Source organism: Charadrius vociferus, unplaced genomic scaffold, assembly GCF_000708025.1.
Source record: "Charadrius vociferus isolate BGI_N301 unplaced genomic scaffold, ASM70802v2 scaffold298, whole genome shotgun sequence".
NCBI classification, from domain to species: Eukaryota; Metazoa; Chordata; class Aves; order Charadriiformes; family Charadriidae; genus Charadrius; species Charadrius vociferus.
Window position 1 is genome coordinate 3,597,453 of NW_009649936.1, and position 21,621 is coordinate 3,619,073.

At 45.0% G+C, this 21,621-nt stretch overlaps 1 protein-coding gene across 1 annotated transcript; it reads right to left on the reverse strand.

Annotated features, from left to right (window-relative positions):
* Positions 1-5,667: 5,667 nt before the first annotated feature.
* Positions 5,668-20,170, reverse strand: RIPK4 (receptor-interacting serine-threonine kinase 4). The gene is made up of 7 exons (XM_009891374.1): positions 19,742-20,170; positions 11,772-11,920; positions 10,903-10,952; positions 9,671-9,829; positions 8,610-8,716; positions 7,836-8,088; positions 5,668-6,845 (listed from the first exon to the last, which is right to left on the reverse strand). The coding sequence occupies exons 1-7, from the start codon at positions 20,168-20,170 to the stop codon at positions 5,668-5,670; spliced, it is 2,325 nt and encodes a 774-aa protein (XP_009889676.1).
* Between the last annotated feature and the right edge of the window lie 1,451 nt (positions 20,171-21,621).

Sequence of the window (21,621 nt, forward strand, 5' to 3'; positions counted from 1 at the left end):
TTAAGGTTAGGCTGAAGTCAGCCTTTATATTCACCGCATGCAAACTTCTAGGCTTTGATTTTGGAAATGTCTAAACCCCATTGCACGTGTGCTTTTGGATGTAGCTACTGTGATAAATGTTTCCAAAGTCAGTTATAATTGTGGCCTGCTTAACCTCCTAGGATGCCCCTAGCTAAGCATCTTTGCAAAGAGCAAGATGATGCTGGGACAAAGCCAGCCTCACTGGGGGATTTAAAACACATGGCAGACATCAGTAATGGTAGCACAGGACCTGGCATGTTTTGCCTGTTAGTGGACTAAGAAAAGCAATCCTATTTAAATAGATAAAAAGGAAGTGTATTGGACCCAGTCCCTGTTGAGGCAGAGTCAGGGCATGAACTCATATGAAAACTGGCTCTGCTAGGATTTATTTCCTCTGATCCCATAAGGTGATGGAGACTGGGGAGGGGGGGGGAACAACACACACTCATTGGGCAAATTTGTCCCTTGTGCATGTTGTGTGTCTGCAGCCCGTGGGCCCTTATTCCTGCCGCCGTTGAGGGTTACTCTGCCTGTGGGGCAGAGTGTGCCCCAGGGAGCAGCGCTTGAAAACTCCTTGCCTGCTTCTCCAGGGAAGAGTGCAGAGCGCTGTTGCCCTTGTCATTGCCACAGCTGTAGCATCTATCTTATGTTTCTGCGTGTTTCTACTCGAGCCTCTTAGAGCCAGGCGCTTCTGTGCAGATCGCGAGTTGCTCTTTATTAGCTTTTAAATGGTCTTTGCTCTACATAACAGCAGAGAAAAGCCCGGAAGCCTCTCCCACAGTGTTTCAAAAACACAAGGTGGTGGCAGCAGTAATTTTAAACCCCGTTTTCGCTTGAGTGCCTGGCCGCCTGCTTCCCTACAAGCTCAGGGCTTCTGCAGTGCAGCAGCCATGGCTTCCCGCCCCAGCTGGCTATGGTGGCTGTCTCCCCGCTGGCACAGCCGTCCCGTGCCACTCCCAGCCCCAACACGCTGCCCTCAGCCCCGCGTCTCGCTGCCACAGCCCCTGACGCTCAGCCGCTGTGCGACGACGTGTTGGGATCTGCCTTCTGCCGCCTCCCCAGCTGAAAGGGCTTCCTCTGCTCGTATGCTGCTCGGGTTAATCAGCACTCACTTCGGGTTGTGGATCCCTCCCTCCCTGGCTTGGGTCGGTGATAGGAGCGCCGGGCGTTCGGTGTTTTGCCACAGCCCCCAGGTTATAGTGTGTCTCAAAAGGAGGGAGAGGGGAAGGAGGGAGGGGAGAGAGGCTGTGTGTGATCCATCCCTCCGCAACACCGAATCCATGTGGCAAAAGCAGTTGAAGGCTTCACACAGAGACCCAGGTGTGCATGAGGGTGGTTTTGGCCAAAGAACAGGACAGGAGGACAGGCTAAGCGGGGATGACATCTTATCTCCAAGGCCTGGCCCCAGGACTTGTGTGTAAAGAAGCCCAGAAGTCTTTCTTCCCCACTTGTGTGGGTCTCCTTCAAAGAAACAGATCAAAATCAATGCTGCTTGAAGAAAGCCGTCCCTGTCTGAGACCAGGAGGGAAGGGGAAAGGCTGGACGCCCCCTCTCTCAGGCGCAGGGGCGGTGGGATCTGATCAGCAGCTGGGCCCAGGGGCAGTCAGGGAGGTGACGCAGGTTTGCACCCCAGCAGCAGAGCACCATGACACCCAAAGGCTTTGCCTGGGTTTATTTGGGGGATACCTGCGAGCCGGTTGGCACCTTATGCCACCCAGCTGGGGTTACAGGAGCACGGAGGAGAGCCAATATCCCCCTCCACGGACCTCCCCGCTAAAGGAGACCTTGTCAAGCAGCTCCCACATGCCTTGTTTTTCTTGCAACCCTGCTGCGCAGAGCCAAGGCGGTGGTGCAAGAGTGGAGGCAGGAATGAAAGGGCTGAGGTTTGCCTCCGGGCCTCTTTGCAATCACCCAGCAATCCTATCCTCTCCTCTCCCCTCGTCGCCACCGCTGCTGAGCATGTTTGAACCGCAGACTTGTCGAGTCCTCTCGAGGCCTGTAGAAACACGGCTCTGCAGTGCCTGGTGCTAAGTAGCAAGTAAATAAAGTTACCGGGTGCTGGGAACAAACTGTTGTGATGCATCAGGGGCTGCGTGCTATCCCCCCAGAGGGGGAGGCCGGGATGGAGGAGCGTGGAATGGGGACGGTGTGAGGCACCTTCCTCGCTGCTGGGGTTCCTGCGCAAGGGAGCCGGCACCAAGCCCAGACTGCCATCCCGCAGGCAGAACACAGGTTGAAAAAGCACATCTATAGAGGAAAAGTTGAAGCTTATGGTCACTAATGCCATTTCACTGTATCTTTTTTTTCCTGCATTCGTTACTCCTTGGGCTGAAATAGCCACCCATGGTCAGAAGCAGGCGTGAGCACGGTGTACACAGAAACCCCACAAGCAACCTCTACCTGATTTTGGAGGGCGAGCAAGAGGAGCTCATGTTCATCTTGCAGCCCTTTCTGCTGCTATGGAAGCAGTCGGGCAGCACGGGGGACCTGGAGCAAGGCTCAGCTCCGTGGTGCCCTCTGTGCCTTCACACCACCTCTCACAGCCACTTCCTGGGTATGCGGGGAGGGTTTGGGCACGTTTTAGGGGTTTGCGTGAGGGCTGGAGCCTGAGGGGTGAGTGGGCAGAGCCAGTGGCTCAGGAGCTGGTTCACACCGTTTCCTTGGTTTGCTTCAGGGCATGAGCTGGAGCAGAGGGAGGGAAGCTGGCAGAAGGTGGTGTGGGGAACAGGTTTCCTCTGAGACATGGGGCAGCTGAGTTCAACCTGTCAACTCAATGAGGGAAAAGAAGTCAAATGATAGCGAGTGTGTGCATTTACAGTTGGGTCTGGGGAGTTCTTTTTTCTTGTTGTAGAGTGTTTTGGGGTTGGTTTTTTTTTTTTTCTTTAGTAAGTAGTGACAAAGCCCAATACTGCCATTAGGTCGCTCTGTATACTTTGGGGGCAGTTTTTTGAAGAACACAGCTGAGCCTGGAAAGAGGCAAAGAAATGCCTGTAAGCTTTAGGTCAGCAGCCCAGTTAGGACTTCAGCTAAGTCAGAGGAGAGCACATACGACCAGGAAAGTCACCCGCAGGAGACCTTTACAAAACAGTAATTCATAATTGCTGCATTAGTGCTAATTTAGCACCCCCATTCACCCCTCCTGCCCCCAAGGAAGGCTGGTTCACAGGGACAAATACCCACTCCAATACTGGCAGCAGGTCATTGCAATCCCTTCGTTGTTTTTTTTTTCCAGTGCCAGCTGTGTTGCCTTCTATGTAATGCATAGCTGGTGCCTGTTATTGTGAAAGATGGCATGGAAAATCAAGACTCATGAGTGTGGCCTCATGTTTAATTAGAAGCTAATGTGCTATTATTATTAGGCACTGAAGGAATGTATTGGCGAAGCAGTGCTTGAGCTGTTTTAAAAGCATTTTTTAAGTGTACTTTCCCCTTGCCTAGCTGGCATGCACCACCTTTATTAGGAGGCACAAGACTGCTCTTACCCGGTCTTACAGCTCTTTTGCAGTTCAGGCAAATACCACTGGAATTAAAGCATCTCAAATCTCACTGTTTGGAGGCCTTTGAAATAGAAGGGTATGGTGTGTGCTGGGTGAGGCCAAGTGTTAAATCACAGTGGCACAGGACTTGAGAGACTAAGTGGTCTGTGGTTGAATTTGCTATAAAGAGAGACTGATTAAGTACAGCTTAATGAAACATGACAGCCTTATTGGTCTCAAAAGAAGTTGAAGGAAGCACTAAGAAAATTACAGTTTTGTTTGTTTAATGAGAAGTTTCACTGTCAGCACTTTTAGGAAGCCTCCTGTGACTGCCATGCTCTAGTAAGAGGTATATTGCTTTGTAACCTCCATATATGAGCATGAGCGTGGCTTCACCATCCGTTCTTTAATACGGCTTCATTAGGCAGTCAGTGAGCTGTCTTGAACTTCAAGAAACTGAACTAGGGGAGTTGCACACAGGTACACAGAGTTACCTACCTGGAGCCAGGAATAGTATCAAACAGCAGCAGGTTTCCTGCCCCCTCTGTAAGCACCCACGCTCCTTTGGTTGTCCTCAGCTACTACCATTTCCAATGACAGGAGACTGGTTTTTGGTTTTTAAGACTTTTGTGGGGCTAGATTCCCACAGGAGCACTTTCACTCCCAAAATCAGATACTGAGGTAGCACTGGTGTTCATACTACTGCTGTCAGCTATGTGCAAAAAAGGTCTGGAGCAGGAGCAGCTTTCCTATCAGGGGAGGTGGGAACAAAGCATGACACTGCTGCTTGCTCTGTGGCACACATGGTGGGAACACACCACCAAGGAGAGGTGAGGTACCTGTCTGGGCAGCAGCCGACCAGTCAACAGGGAAGATGCAAGAGCATTTGACTTGGCTTCAAGGTGGGGAAGAAAACTAAACAGCATGAAAGGAAAGCATCCCCGTTATAGATCAATGTGTTATGCACACAAAGGCTAGGTTGTGTGGGGTTTTATTCTATAAATTTATTCTGTAAATTGCACCTCCATTCAAGCTTCTTACCTTCCATATGAAAACTAAGGGAAACGTAAAACTGAGGACAGCCTCACGTGTTCAATGGTTTGGGCTTCAGTGTCATTAAACACAATACAGTTGTGTGCTGCTGCTGGTCAATGGGTTTTCAGTTGCTTTAACAACTACAAAATACAGACAGATATGTAACACAATTTTTTATTAATAACAGATCACATTTGAACTTTGAAAAGAGTGAAATTAAAAGGTGTATTAAAACATACCCACTCTAAGCAATCTATTTTCTTCAGTAGAAAAAAAAAAGCATACAACAGGTAGAAATACTATATACACAGTATATCAGTCTAGTCATCAGCCCCTCCAAACATTGTTTCGCAAATTGGTATAACGATGTTAGAATATACCATCCAGTTACAGTCCAGTATGAATTTTAGCTTTTGACTTTTTCATTTAAGACAAACCACTAAGCACCTAGTTCAGCTTACTGATATTAGGATACATACAAGGTGGTACTGTATATGAAGATGCCAGTTAAGCTTTTACTTCTGCTTATGTATTTAGGGGATTCTACCTTGTTAATAAGCCTGCCTCATCAATTTCAAGTACATGGAAAACTGTAATCAATGTCTCTGTTAAACAGAGTACCTTCTGACACTGAAATGTGAATAACTGTATCTTAAATAGCCCTTTCCTCATCTCTTACTTTAATTTCAAGCAGATTTGTTATGTGTTTATTTTATGCTGGAGGCTTTCAGCCCAAAATATAGATCACTGCAATAAACCAGGAATCTATGCCATCTTTTTTTTTTTTTTTTTTTAAAAAAAAAAAAAAAAAGCAGAGGGGAAACCCACAAAGTTACATCCTTCTCTCACAACATCCTTAGGAGGGGAATGTCAATATACAGACAGGGCAGGCACACGCAGAATGACTGATACAGACCACGGCACGGCAGATTCCAGCTCTTAGCCTTATGGCTGGCCTTAGTCCATGTGTGCTCTCACTTGCACACGCAAACACAAGTAGCTTCTGCTGGTTGCACCTCAGTCCATGGCTGACACTGCTGATGAGCGCTGCACAACTGGAGAAGGCCCTCATGAGTCAAGCTCCAGCAGCCTTCTCGCACCTGGTAGAAAGGCAGCAAGTTCTGTTACCTTTTGCTTAAGTCTCACTTAACAACATTGTAACTGAGCTACTACTGCTCTGCTGAGCAAGCTGTAGCAGGGTCTGACGTGTGGGTCTTCGCATGTCAGTGTGCGCCCCGTGCTTCAGAAGAACCTCAACTGTTTTTATGTGCCCTCCTCGCGCCGCCAGATGAAGAGCTGTCAACCCTTCATTGTCAAAAATATTGATATTTTCTGAACTGACAAGTTCTTCTACTACTTCAGAGTGCCCGTTTTCTGCAGCAAGATGTAACGCTGTCCTATTTAAAGGGCCCCTGGCTAGAACACTGGCCCTCTCATCTATCAGCAACTTTGTTGTTGCTAAATGGCCGCTGCGAGAAGCCAAGTGCAGAGCAGTGTATCCTTCTGCTGTTGCTGCCTCAATGTCTGCACCGTGTTTAAGGAGCAGCCTCGATGTGCTTGTGTGGCCAGTTTCAGCAGCTATGTGGAGAGCAGTCTGCAAGAGTCCGTTCTGTATGTTGACATCCGACTCCAGGTCTATGAGAAGGCGAGCGACACGGTAGTGTCCTCTTTGCGCGGCCAAGTGTAGCGAGGTCCTTCCATCCACGGTCTGCACGTTCACATTTGCACCCCGCTGTTTGGCCAGGAGCTTCACAATGGGGAGATGACCTTGCCAGGCAGCATAGTGCAGTGGCACCCAGTCATCCTTTCCTTTGATGTTCACATTAACGCCTCTTCTCAGCAGGATCCGCACGATGTTTTCTTGGCCATACTGACAGGCTATGTGGATGGGGGCTCTGCCTTCAAAATCTATCTCATTTAAGGATGCATTCTTATCAAGCAGCATTTTGGTGCTGAAATCATCCCCATTTTGGGCAGCAAAGTGAAGAGCAGTCCACTGATCCTCATCTTTGGCATTAACATTGATTTTCCTAGCCATAATCAGCTCCACGATGCTTTTAACTTTCTTCTCAATGGCTATGTGGAGAGGGGTGGATCCTTTCTTGTTGGTGAGGTTAGGGTTAGCATTGTACAGGAGAAGCCATTTGACACATTCTTCTTGACCAGATTCAACAGCCAAGTGCAAAAGGCTGGAGTTCCCGTCTAAAACAATATCAACATCTTGAGGCTGAAGGATTTTCATCAGTTTGCTGGTATCTCCAGATAAAATGGCCTCCGTTAGCTTCCTCTTCTGTATGTCTGTAGTACCAATATCTAGATGGATATAAGGAAGAAATTTTTTACAATAAGAGTGGTGAAACACTGGAACAGGTTGCCCAGAGAGGTGGTAGATCCCTGGAAACATTCAAGGTCAGGCTGGATGGGGCTCTGAGCAACCTGATCTAATTGACAATGTTCTTGCTCATTGGGGGTTTGGACTAGATGACCTTTAAAGGTCCCTTCCAACCCAAACTAATCTGTGATTCTATGAAAAAGACACCGTCACAGTTCTGATACCCATCAAACTTTACTTACCCGAGGCTAACGTATCTGGTTGCTTCAGCAATAACTTGACTACAAAGAAATCCCCCCTCTGCCCCCTGCAGCAGTTTCACAACAATTTCAGGTCACATTTGGAGCCTCACTTACTCTTACTCTGTTTCTTGGGAAATGAAGAACAAAGGATGCTGTGATTGACCTCCCTGCACTAATCATTGGAAGACAGAAGCTATTTTTTTGCAGTATTCAATTCAAAAGGGAAGGGCATGTGTGCAACACTGAGAGTCCTCATGGGGCTACTGAGAAGGTGGCTTAAGTCTTCTCAAAGAAAAAAAAAAAAAAAGTGGTGCTGAGACTTGAGTTTAGTATAACTGAAAAAGCCACAAACTCAGGTGACTTGACTGGGCATTGGCTTTAGTCCCGCTTCAAGCAGGATGCTGGACTGGGTGACCTCCCTTCCAAACAACCTTTACATGACTGATTCTATAATTGCTTTGGTGGAAATTCAGGTCACTTCTTTTCAAAAGTAAATGAGATTTATTATTTCTCATTAGATCATGTTTGGGAACCACCTCATTCTTTTTTTTATTTTTTAAATAACTACCTCCAGTAAACAAATTTGTAGTGCTGACAGCAAGAGAAAGCAAGGCTAACAGTGATTTCCAGAACGCTATTCTTTATATGACTGCTCTCCAACCCATTGACTCCCATGCCCCAGTCCAAACAACAAAAATAAACAACAACAAAGAAAAACCTGACTCTTACCTGAACTCTCCTTTTCAAAGGAAAGGGAAAGGGAGCCTCTGGATGAAAAAGCTGAATCTACAGATGACACTCCTGAAAGCCGCTTGTCACTGGAGGCAAGTTTGGACTCAGAAGAGCTGCGGCTGAGATCCTCAGGGCCTTCCATAGTCTGCGAAATCCCTGAATCCAGCTGGGACAACAACTCTGAGAGACTGTAATCCTTAACTGATGGTAAACCAGGCTCCTGTTTTGGCTGGGATAACGCAGACATCCCCTTCAAGAGAAGCACACAAGCATTTTAGAAAGGTCAGTAAAGAAAACTGAGCATGAGGCCCTACAGGAAGAAACATAAGTTTATTAGTTTGCAGGTAGCCTTTAAGCACTGTTCATATTAAATGAAACCCATGAATAAGGTCACTGAAAATTTTCAGATGCAGAAGGGCAGCTTTCATCAGTACTCACACAGCCACTAAAGCCGCATGGCTCTTCTGTCTACAGCATTTTTTAAGATTAGTCACACCCACATAGTTCCAGCCTTTATTTCCTAACTGTCCCCCTCTCCCTCAACAGTCTAAAATCCACTTGCGTTTAGTCCTGTGCTGAGCTTTTCCTGAGCTGGTCTATGCATCTGCTGTCACTTTTGCATTCCAGTCCTTCACCAAGACCCACATCTATCAGGCAAGAAGGTGCTCAAAAGCAGCAAAAAGAAGGTTGCTTGGGAAGTTACAGGTGACAGAGGAACCCGTTCCTTGAAAAACCTAGTGCGCTTGAACAAGAGATGAAAAGAGAAAATACCTCAGGCTGCTGCTCTGGGGAATTCTTGTTGTCCAGGTCCCGAGTTATCATCTCTTTTGTTTCATCTTCTGGTTTTTCACAAAGGGCCTCTGTTTCTGAAGTGATTTCTTTAAAGAAAGCAAGAGAAGGTATTGGGTTTGGTGTTCCTTTTTTTTTTTTTTTTTTTAATAGGAGACTTTTCCTAGATGCCCTGCTGCCTTTCTCTATCATTAGAGCTTAACAGCTTTGAGATACTGTGGGAGAAAGACTCCAATTTTGACTATTCCATTGAGCACCTCATCAGTAGGTACAAGTGTGTCGCTAAGCAAAGAGTGCGTAGGGTTGACTGAGCAATTCATTTTCACATTCAGGCCAGACTGATGTTACATGGTGGCTACACTGCAGGAGCATGAAATGGGAACCAGTCTATTGCTGGCAGACTGAGACATGTTTTTAAAAAGATGGGATCCCTCTTCCCTTCAGTCCCCATACCTTGTTTGGCTAGGAGGAGAAGGAAGAGGCAAGTCTCTCCCATTAATGCTAAATGAAGCTACCTGGAGACAGCACTTGCCTATATCCTTCTGCACTTTTGAATTCATAACAGGTGCTTTGGCCAAGTTCAAGTCTTTCACCAGAGTTGCCTTTTATTGGCAGAAAAATGACCGTACAAATTGTTTTATTACAAGAAAACAATTTAGCTTCTCAGCATACAACAGTAAATGTCAAGAGCCAGGGCCTTCAACGTTTTGGTATGGTAAAAACTACAACAACTCCAGCTTGGTATATGCCCCAATACACACAATCTGAAATGAACATAATTTCTGGCTAAATGGATCAACTGGTTCAGTACAGTCCTTATTCCTGTTGTGTTTACATAACACCGCCATGGTCAGACTTGTCCTCAGATAATCCCTTCCTCCACAAATGAGTAAGTGGCCTGTATCATTGTCTCTACCATACAATGTGCTCTATTTATTCTGTCACAGAGGTTCACAGCGTTTACCCCAAGGATTAACAGAGTCCTGAGCAATAACGTGACTCATAGAAGAATAAATGGGCAGCCAAGTTACGAGGATTCTTACCTTGAAATGTTGGCCGTTCACCAGGATCATCTTGCCAACATTTTTGCATCAGTTTGATCAAGTTATTACATGAATGAGGTCTGGATTTGGAAACAGCAGGTAGCTCTGGGCGGTGGCCTTTAACTACTTTTACCATAATATGTAAAATGTTGTTTTCCTCTGTAAAGCAAAAGCACACATGTTAAGATCTCCCAGCAAAAGGAAGGATTTCTCTTTTGTCTAAGAGCATTAACAGTGTATTAGGCTGCAACTTTGTTTTCATGCTTTTTTTTTTTCTAGATTCAGAGTGCTTTCTTTTATCAACAGGGAAAAAGGAGAAGTTGGTCTTATTCTCCCATAATACATTCGTCAATACAGTAACACCTACTTCCTGTGTATCAGTTAAAAACAATTGTCAGTAAGTGACTGTGTTCTTTTGCCACCCATAAAAGACACAGAACCAAATAGAAAAACTCAAACAGTTCTTTGCTACCTCTCTCTGGATTTCCGTATCTGCTTTAAGAAAGCTGAACCACAGCTTTAGTTAGACCAGGTTCCTCAACTTTTCATAAAGCTGAAGGAAGAACACAAATCAAGCAGTGCAGTAATGTGGCTATTGACTCTGAAGTCAACCATTGGGCTAAATGGGATCTCTCACTTGGAGAAAAATTAATAGTAGACTGGAACCTGTTCAAACATGTTTGCTATACATAGGCTAGTCATACACACAGGAAAAGTCAAAGAATAAATAGCTGCCTGTTGATCGGTACGTTTACTGTGGGGTGGGACAAGGCTTATTCTCACAGACGGCTTTTTTTTTTAAAGAACAAATCTGTACCTACAATCTACAAATAAACTACAGAACCTCTCTATAGAGAAGCTGTTTCTGAAAACAGCAGAGTCGACTGCCAGTTGGCCTCACTCTGCGCTGCTGCTCGTTGGCCGCAAACAAGTCAGAAGTCTGCAGAGACCACAGGCTAATCTGGGTCTGTACAGCAAACGCCAGCAGAAGCAAAAAGGTGCAACTAGGGCCCCCTGCAGCAATACAGGCTCTGCTTTTGTGATGTAGGGCAACAGGGGACTTAGATTTGTGATCAGAATGTGAGAGCTTAAAGATGTCTGCCACACAGCCACACAAGACTGTAGGAATTTGGAGGCCGTGCATGTAATCTGGGGCTGGCGGAGCAGGAAGCATACTTATCAATGGGAAAAAGGAAAAAATTCCAACACAACCCACAATACATCAAACTTACCTGCAAAAGGCTTCTTCTGTGTAAGAACTCCCCAAACCACAATGGAAAAGCTACAAATAAATGCAAAATATATATATATATATTTCTAGAAAAGCTTAAAAAAAACAAAGCAAAACAAAAAAAAAAACAAAAAAGCCAAAAACTTCACAGAAGTATAATTTCTTTTTCTCTTTCCTTGTCCTTCACTTCTGCATCTAATTCAGCTGATGAACACACATAGCAAGATGCAGCCAAGAACCATGATTTGAAAGTCTATTTTTTTCAGGGAGGAACCTGAGGCAGCCAACATAGGGACTTGCTGGAGGCTGCTGAGTTTTTGGTAACATTTACAAACTACTCCACCACTGACAAAATCAGAGAGCAGCACAGCATTGCTGTGGATTTTACTTAATACTTCTACATTGCAAGACGACTTTAAAGAAATACATTCCATTTGGAACATGACATATCTTTTAATCTACAGCTATGATTTCCTTTTCCTAATAACCTCACCACGAAAGATGAAACAAAGACCTAATGATGAAATCCACTGAAGATAGCTAAGAATTTTGTCAGACTCGAAAAGTAGGTCAGGATGTACTTTTTGATGGGGAAATTAAAGGTGGGCAGAGTGCCTCCCGTGCCAGTTGCTAATAAATAAGTGTTACTTGGAATGATAATGCTCAAGACCCAGGATCAGCTGCAGTTTGTTAAAAGGCCTCTACCCTACAAAGACATTGCAAAAACCAAAGCAAACGTGACCCTCTGCAAGATGAGGCTCAAACTAGATTTAGGGGTTTCATGCCAAACTAGATTTTATAACTAGAAAAAGAGAGCTCATTTTATAGTACTTCTTAAAGTGCTTTGAAGTGTTTTCATAGTTAACTGACCTGTACACATCGTGTTTGGTGTCAAAACACCTGTTTTTCTCTTTGATGCGCTCTGGAGGAAGGTATGCAATTGTGCCACACAAGCCGTCCATGCTGATGTCATGGGAATGGGACAAGCCATTGCACTTTGCAAGTCCAAAGTCAGAAATCTGCAAAAACATGGAGGAGGAAGAGGGGAAGAGAAGTGCATGCTACCATTAGACTTCAGAGGCGTTAACAAAAAATTTTCTGTAAAGAACGACAGATGTAACAGGATGATCCAACAAAATACAGTGAGCTGCCGTTCAGAAATCCTAAGCTAAGAAAACATCTCAGGAAGCATCACACTATGGCAGGCTTTTCTTTATGGTTAAGTAAAGAAAAAAGAAAAAGGTAAGCAGTTTTTTGCAAGCAGCAGCATGTTAGCCCATTACATGGCAAACACAACAGTCAGACAATTTATTGTAATTTAAAGCTAGTCAAATTTAGTTAGTGCAAACTACACTTTAATGTAATTATTGCTCCTGCCACCCCCTTTCCCTGTGTAACCTCATATTGTATGTTACGTTTAAATGTTCTGAGCACCTGTTTTCAGACCATGAGCTCTGCAGTAAGTGCAAGAGAATCGCTCTTTCAGATATCACTGTTACACTGACCATGCCAACAAGGACTAAGCCCAACAACAGAGGCACAAAGTGGGTAAGAAAAAAGAGAAAGCAAAACAAAGCAAAAAAAAAAAACACAACACAACAACAAAACACACACACACACAAAAACCCACACAGGGAATTCTTTTTGGCAACTAAGAGAATATGGCAAGTTGGTGCAGTGACGCACTGAACACAGCTGAAATGAACAAAACAAGTGACAGCAAGTTTATAAAAAGGAAAACACACCTCCACTTTAATTTGAAGTGTCAAACAAATATGCATTCATTTGCTCTCAAAGGCATACCAATCATCAAGCAAACAGATAGGCAAGGAATTTCCTTTGTCTTATGTATTTTTCCCACTGGTCAAAAACGTCTATTATGCCAAGTGGAAATTTCAAGAAAAGTCAAGTCTTTTTGGTCCACTCAGCCCACTGATTTTTGTCTACATGTTAGATAAGATTCCCCCCCCCACCCGACTTATACGTTCTTTTTATCTAATAAATGCTCAGGTTTTTCAATGACTCATTACCCTTTTGATCTTCACAGCTTCTCCTTTGAGAAAGTTCTCCCTCAAAACAACAAGCATAATTAAAAAAAAAGCTTGCTTTTTTTTTTTTTTTTTAAATAGGCTCCAACTTTACGCTTTCAGAAGTTTCTGTCTAAAGATACCACAAAGCTAGTCGTAACATGCATCCATTACTGGAAAGGGAGAAAACTGCTGCCAGCTTGGGCCTCCTGGAGAACAGGCAGGCTACGCAGCCATCGGTCTTCAAACACTAGGAATCTCCCCGTGCCATAAACCAAACAAAGCAACGCACGCAGCTTTGGGAAGAACTTCTCCCAGGCACAAAGCGCTCCATAGAGGCGTTCTCAGGAGCTGTAGGAGTCCTGTACCCTCGCACGCAGGTATATTCAACCTGTTGTCCATCTGTATCTTAAATCTGTAGGGTAATGTGTGAATGACTTGAAAAAAAAAAGGGGGGGCGGGGGGAAGGCAAAGTTATCTGGAGGAATAGTTTCTCATACTTGTAGGGCTACGCTCTCGGAGGGGGATTGCTGGCCTCCTCAGCAAGCCAAGCACTGGAGTCCAGGAAAGCAGTAAGTAGTCAAGAAACCCAGGTTGGCAAGCCAGCTTACCCTGGCAAGAGCTGAATCAACCGCCCCAGGAAGCGCTGCAGGACTTTGGGGCACTTAGTGCTCCACAGGAGAACAAAAGCACAACCCCAACATCGTACAAGCCCGCAGTGTCAGGTTAATAAATGAACCGACTGCTACAAGTCTGAACAGATCCGACCTGGCGAGGCGCTGCTATCCTTTGATTAATGCGAAGCAGAAGCTTGTATACACCTCAAGAAATCCATATGGCATGCAGGCATAATTAAAGCAATACACCTTCCTCTTTGTCTAAACAATACCGGGTTTCCTACTGTGTAAGTTAAGAAATAAAGACGAAATACAGACAGCACGGTGACACTCCTGCGTTAAGAGCCACCAGCTATGTTGCGTGAATCTAAGGCTAGGGGCTAAGGCAGGAGGCTAAGCACACAAGACGGACCGAAAAGGTCTCAGTCTCAGCCTACAAACCAAGAAACAGCTAAGGTATATAGTATAGCCCCCCACCAGGCTAGCAAGAACTTTACCTTGTGAACTTGCCCCTACGTACTATGAAGGACTAGGTTTTATACCAATTGATAGGAAATTAATCCATAGAGCAGAGCTTCAATCATATCAAGTTCTTCAGAAAGCCTTGGAAATTGAAGAAGTGTTATCTTACAGGCTGCAACAAAACAGTAAGATTCTGCAGACAGCTTTTGTGGCTTTTATTAGTTCCTTTGGGGTAAATATTCCACACTGCATGGTGTATTTAGTCATGCAGTTTCTTTAAACATCAGTGGGAACTATGCAGTGGGTGGAAGACATGGCCATTTAACTTACCTATTTTGCCTTTAAATTGCTTGCCAGCTACCTGGTTCTGCAATACAAGGCACCCTTGCTGGAAAAGGTAGTGAAAGCGGAGCACCCCTCACTGCATCTTCCTCCGCATCCCCGCTAGCCCTTGCAGCCCACCCTGGGATCTGCCCTGCCCCACCATCCGACAGAACCCGTAATCTCACTCCTCACATCAGTTATTTCAGGTGGAGCCCATCACGCTTCAAAAGCATACCTAATATCAGCCAGAGTTAAGAGGAGACACGGAGGCGACAGACTGCTTCATGCAAAACACGTGGTGAAGAGGTAGGAAGAAGAGAAAAAAAAATAATAATATTGGCCAAAGCCCACGCAGACAGTGGGATCGTTCGTGTTCAGACAGCTCGCTCCGTCTCTGCTCTGAAAAGGTCTGCATGAGAACAAACACGTGAGGAGCCACTGGGGAGGGGAGCTGCACATGAATTCCTGCCCGCTTCCCAGCAACACGTACTTTAATGAGAGATTCCAAGAGCTAAATATATTTTTTTCTTTTTTTTTTTTTTGTTTGTTTTAACTCGAGTATGCTATGCACACAGGTCTTTCTCTGCTTCTGTTATTTGTGGATGTTTCAATTCCAGTTTGTAAAAAAAAACCTCGAAACACTCACTTGCAAAGTTTTAAATGCTTGAGTTTGTCAACTTACTTACTTTTTGGAGGGGTTTTGGTAGCTTTGTTTTTGTTTGTTTGTTGGTGGTGGGGTATTTGGGGGGGGGGGTTGTTTGGGTGTTGGTTTTTTTTCGTTTCTTTTTTGTAAGATAGTAGATATGCTCACGTAACTACAGTGGTTACTGAAGTCAGCTATTCCCAAACACTGCAGGGATCTAGCTCCCAGGAGCAAAATTAGGGCTGGGAAGGTGCTTTCCCTGATGACTCCTGACAGGCCATCCTGAAGTGTGCACTTAGCTTCTGATGCTGCATGTCATTTTTCTGTAAATAAGACTCAAGAATTCACTAGAGTGGACTCAGGGACGGAGTTCGCCTATAGGTTTTCTTCATCGAATAAGTAACAAAGCCATCAGATTAATTTTTAATCACTGCTGGCATACCCAGTATTTGCCTCTGTCCAAAGTCTCTGTGCTCTTGGATATTGAGAATGCCACCACATTTGTCTACGGGGTTTTCAGGTGGCGGGAGGGAGGTGGGGGTGGCCTTGTTTGTTTGTTTTTCTGGAGGTGGGCAGAAAGGCTGGTTGTTTCAATTTCATTCTTTAAGAAATGCCAGAAATTTTTTAAGAGATTTACATGGACCACAGACTTGGACTACTAAAAATTAAGAATAAAAATTAATTCCAAGTGCAGGCACAACCAGCATCTGCGCTTCAAACAAATGTCTTTAATTCAGTGTTTATGAACACACTTCAGCTAGCTACTAAAAGAAATCTTCCTGAAACAGACTGGATTTCCATCCTTTTCCAGCCTGCCATGAAACCTTAACTCCTCAAAACCTGTTTCAGGTGTGATGTTTGTAACGCTCTCTTCAGAAGCAGCAGAAACCAAAGCCACGGTCAAACATCCATTTTAATCCAATACAAATCTACATGACTGTAACAGGGATGGTCTTGTTCCCTCCCCTGTGCCACCACAATTAGATCAATTAGAGAATTGATCAAGGTGAAAACCAGCTTTGTTGGTTGGGATTAAAGAGCCATGTACCAACAGCCCTACATGGAATCCTTGATCAGGAAGGGTGGGAAACAGGGAGCAGGGACACACAAAACAACAAAGCCTCTTCTCATTTCTAATAACAGGAGGGCATTTTCAGTTGATAAAAAAAAAAAAAAAAAAAAAAAAAAAGAGGTTTCTTAACAACAGCAGGTATATAAAAAAAAGCTCTTTACCAGCCTGGCCTCTGGGTATTACTTTGACATACAGTTAACGACCTACATTAAGAAGCTTTCTGATAAACAAATTTGCCTGTCTGACTAGGCTGCTTCTAACTCCACACTCAAATTTTGCAGCCCCTTCTTCAGCTGAAGCAAATAAAGGTGAAGACCACAGAGGCAACCTATCCATGTTTAGTACGACCATCAGCGTGGCACAACACAGCAGCAAACTTCACTCTCGACATTGATTTAAATTGGAGCACTGGGGGAAAAAAAAACAACCAACCAACTACAGTGAGCTTAAAGCAGCGCACAGCTGAGACCAGTTGAGCCCGCTTCAAGTTCTTTAAAAACAAAATCTGGGAGATGAAAAATAACTGGTGGGATTTGCCTCTGTGTGTGTGTACCCACACACATATACATGCGTATGCGTGTATATATATACATGTATACGAGAAGCCACAAAAATAGTAAGAGATAGCCGGATAGTAAGAGAAGCAAGAACTTACAAATAATGCTTTTGCTTAGAAGCATTAAATTGCAGGCTGACTTCATTTTAAATACCTGAACAAAAAGTAACACTCTCAACGATGAGATTTTTGAAGATAAGAAACCTGGGAAACACCAATAGAGAGAACATGTGGGCACAGTAGCTGGCAACAAGTTACGGTGTGAGATTACTGCACGGTGGGCAGGGTGGTGGGTATGTGGGGGGGTGTGTGTGTGTGTGTGTGTATGTGTATTCTCCTACAGAGGGCCCTGCAGAGAGATCACATCCGAGCAGGGAATGAGCAAATGGATGTGGCGCAGCTTCCCCAGCACCAGCTCCCTGCAAGTGACTGCTGCATCCTAGGGAGCTCCGGGGAGAGATCCAGAATTCATACAGAGGACAGGAGAGCTGAAGAACAACCTCATAAGACGTGGTCCAGTTAAGCAAAAACTAAATGTTAAGCAGCCCGTTAAGTATCAGAAGGCTGCATCTATGGAACACTGGAGAACGAGGCAGGGAGGCTCTTATTGATACAAATAGAAGCAACAGGTTGAAATTAAAGAAAAAAGAAAAGGAAAAAAAGAAAAAGCAGGCTGATCCTGGCTAGCAAAGCCTGTCTGAGTATGGAGTAATCCTCCCAAGGAAACCATATTGCTTAAGGCAACCAAGATGGAGCAGGACAAAGAGGGGAAGGGAGCTCCCAGCTGAGCTTCCAGTCAGTACTGAGCTCCACCACCACTCGCAGGGGAGGAGGCATGCATGCATCCATCCATCCTCCAAAAAACAGCAAAGCCTTACCTTGCTTTGTACATATTATATACATATATTTAAAATCACCAAGGAATCCCCAACGTGCCTTTAAAAAAGTTAACATCTGTCTGTCTATATCCCTGCTCGGTGCTCAGGCTAATCCATCCTCTTAATTATCCACCTGAGAACAAAATTCAGCACACACTTATGTAACACGCAGGAGATGGCTTTATGATATGGAGGCACCCACTTGATGATAAGTTCTGTACAACATGACTGCGTTAGTCATCATCCTCACTTGGGCTTTTTACAGTAAGTGGTGTGCTTGTAAAAGAAGAAGGGCGTGTTTCCATTCAACTAGCAATACGGCACAGAAGCATTTCTAATGTGCTCCACTGGAAGACTGTCTGTTTCCTGGCTCAAGGGCAAACAGTTTATAAAAGTCCTCCCTACCTCCAAACTCTTCTTTTGCAGTCTGCAACATCTCTTCACTCACCTTAGGATTCTATTAGGGACAGGTCACCTACCAAATTAACACTAACATTTAAAAAGTAAAAGCACTTCAATCACCAGCTCCATTAGCCTTCCAGCAAGAAAATGCACATTCAATCAAGCTGCAGGGTCTGAAATTTAATTACAAGTTTCACATCACACAAAAAGAAGGTTTGGGGCCACATTTTTAAAGTGAGGCACCTCATAGAATATGTACATCTCTCATATTGCATATAGGTTCCTCTCTCTGCTTTCTGCATGGAGGGGTTTCCAAGACGCCTCCAGATGTAAAAGACTGCAGGCTGGAAAAAGGTTGGGATGAGACCATTCTTTTCTCAACTTAATGGAAAGGGTCTGAAGACCTTCATGTGTTTCATATACAGAGCAAGTAGCAACAGTTTAGGCATGTCAACAATGACCTCACCAGAAACATTTTTTTTTAACATTTTGCACTTTGCCCCTTGGATTACATCACCACCCAATATAGGCTACAAAGTAGGCAGAATATCAGGCAGCATTTCAACCTCCTGAAACGGTGAGAAAAATACAGCCTTCATATCTTGGCTCATGGATGAGTCAAGAATTAGGAATTTAAGTAGTTATGCAAGCAAGTACAAACTTTAGGTAAATAAATACTTAGCGACAGTCTCTCAGCACCAGTGTGTGAGAAAATACTTTCAACAGTTCAAATCCTGATGTTTTGGTCATAATACCATAGACCACCTGTTGATGCCTCCGGTTCCAGAAAGAAAATCCTTCTAAGTAGTAAACTACTAAGAGGCCTAGTAAAAAAGCCGAGACTGTCACAGGTGTGATTTCGTGAGAGGCACAAACCTCTTATGGCTCCAACCCTCTCATGACATCAGGAGAGATGTTTTCGTTTCATGGAAACATCATTTTTAGAATGGTACAGGCCAAAACCATTTGGCCAGTTTGAGGGGGACAGGAAAACAAAGCAGATGGATGATGGCACCAATTAAAATCTGTGATTACTTGTACCGAGTTATATCAGCCAGCCGGCATGATTAAACCTGCAGTTCTAAGGTGAAGACTTTGGCCGCCGATTTGAAAAAAATCAGGAAAAATATGTAAGTTAGCCTCTTCTCCAGAAGGAAGGATCAGAAAGCAAGCACAACCTCCTTAGTCCAGCTGTCAAAACAGAACCTCCAACAGAGAAGGCCAACAAGTTTTGCTAGCTTACTCTGGAAATGGATAACGAAAATAATTTCATGCTGATACAGCCACAAAAATTTCCTTAAGTGACCTCTGGTATGCATAAGCAGTCAGGACAGAGATACTTCTTCACTGTATATGCTCTCAGCAAATGAAAGAAGAAAATGAGTTGCCTCCAGGAAGGCTTCTCTGTAATCCAGCTGTAAATGAGATTTGGGTATTTAGTGGAGCGAACAAAGCCAGAAGGACCTAGACAGAACAAGGTTACCACTGAAGTTGTGGAAGTGGCATAGATGATTTAGAGGTTCACGCTACTTTTCTCTCCCTGTCTCATCTGCCTCATGATCCTACTGCAAGGAAATTTACAGCAGGACCAATCAGGTCTCAAAACCAGAGTTCACTACGCTAGCACCCTCCTAAAATTTCAGGAGAGTTCTCACAAGCTCCCTAACTCGACCTCTATTTATGTACCAAAATGGTGCATAAATGAGGTAGGCAAGTTTGAGGATTGGAGTGGCTGGGCTGCTGGGCATCTTTCTAATTCAAAAGGAATGCTGCTGGTTTCTCTCAGGCCTTTGAGTTTGGCAGGAACCATACAGGAACATCCAAAAGTGCGTCCCTAGTACAGAGTGCCTGATGCGTACCTTGACGTGGTAGTGGGCATCAAGCAGGATGTTTGCAGGCTTGAGGTCCAGGTGGAGCAGCGGAGGGGACATGCAGTGCAGGAAGTTCATCCCCACGGCTGTCTCGTGGATTATTCGGAAGCGCAATTCCCAGGGCAGAGGTTCGGAAGCCAGGAGTTTTTCCAGAGACCCTGTTTCCATGTATTCCATGACCAAGCCAACAGGCTCTTTACAGATGCCATAAACAGGAAGGATGTAGCGAAACTTTGCCATTTCCATCTTCCTGGCTTCTTCCAGTAACTCCATGCGCTCCCTGGGTAGAAGAGAACAGATGGTGAAGGATGGAGTAGCTGTTTCTCCCCAATGTTTCTTATGAAACTGAACACTGCACTTCATGATCATCGCTTTCATGACCACGCTAGATCTCATCAGCCTGTACTCCAGGCACATTTCCAGTTACTAAACTTTGTTTTATGCTTCTAATGGCAGGCAGCTAACAGCTGCCGAACCACAGACGAGCCGTACGCTTCGACAGCGCAAACATCCCTAGCGTAAAGCCCGTCTACCCCTCTTTGATGTTTATGCTGTGCTGTTCAGAAGGAGGACGATACATGTAGTGCCCAGATTTACCACCGCTGTAACTCCTTGGGCTAAAGTCATTAACTTTTTGTGAGTCATACGGCTGTGTTAATCAGGAGCAAGCAGGGACGGCGTTGCTTCTGTTGCCCTGCTGGCACTGGCTGCCAGCGCACAGACCCAGGCCCTGGGAGAGGAATCCCCAGGACCCACCATTTAGGTGCGCAAGCTGCCCGCTGTAGCTAGGGGGACCCGGCAAGAGCCTCCTTGTCCTCAAAATCCAGACTTGGCAACTCCAATACTATGCTCGCTCAGCTCCAGCAGATGCCGAAAACTCCCAGCACGCCATTTTTGGTGATGTAACAGTCCCAGCGCCAGCACGTGTAATGAGCACCCCTGGGTTGTTTACGGGTCACTTTAGCCTGACCCCACTGCGCACTAAGCGTTACTCAGCCTGAGCTGCAGCCTCCCAGGTCAAGACCCTTAATTGCCATGCCCTCCTTCTGCACCCCACACATGGCCAACCTGCCAGGAGCCACGTTCAGAAGAGGAAACAAGGGTCCTCCCTGTGTGGCCAACTGCATCCCCACAGAGAAGCCACACCTGATGGGTGAAAGAAGCCTTCAGTCCATCAAAAGCTACATTATTAGTGATGATGGGCAGCACCCAGAGCAGCTTCGGGCCACAGGTACTGATGCATCACTGTTGCCGCCACCCACCAGTTCACAAAAGAGGACACAGGGAGGTCAGATAGATAATATTTCCTAACAGACTCTCTCTTATTACAGGATGGCTCTTGTAATGTACCCAAGGTGCACTGTTTAATGGAGAACAGCGTTCGAAGTAATAGGACAAAGTTATAACACAGACCCCTGGTAAACAGAAAGTCCTATTTAAAAAAAAAAAAAAGATACATTGCTGTGATGCTCCCCCACCCCATGTGGGTGTTTTAAAATGACCAGCTCTCCTGGAAGATGTCAGGGTTTAAATATAAAGCTCAGCGAGCACATTCACAGCTGCTGCAACAACTGATCAGAAGAAAGATGCTGGTACCCTTGGCAAGGCAGAAAGCTCTGTCATCTGCCCCCTCTGCCAGTCCCCAAGAGTGGGAAAACACTGGGGGACTGATCCTGACCCAGTCACAGCTTGTGCCCTGTGCCGCTCACAAGTGATGCCAATTACCACCGTGGAAGCCTCTGTCATGGCAGAGCTGTCAGCTCCATCAAACTTTTTATTGTTTTTAAAATCCAAGGCCAGCTAGAAGCACTCTCCATTTCTAAAAAGAGAAACACCAAGTCCAATCTTAGCGCAGTGAAGCCTTCCCG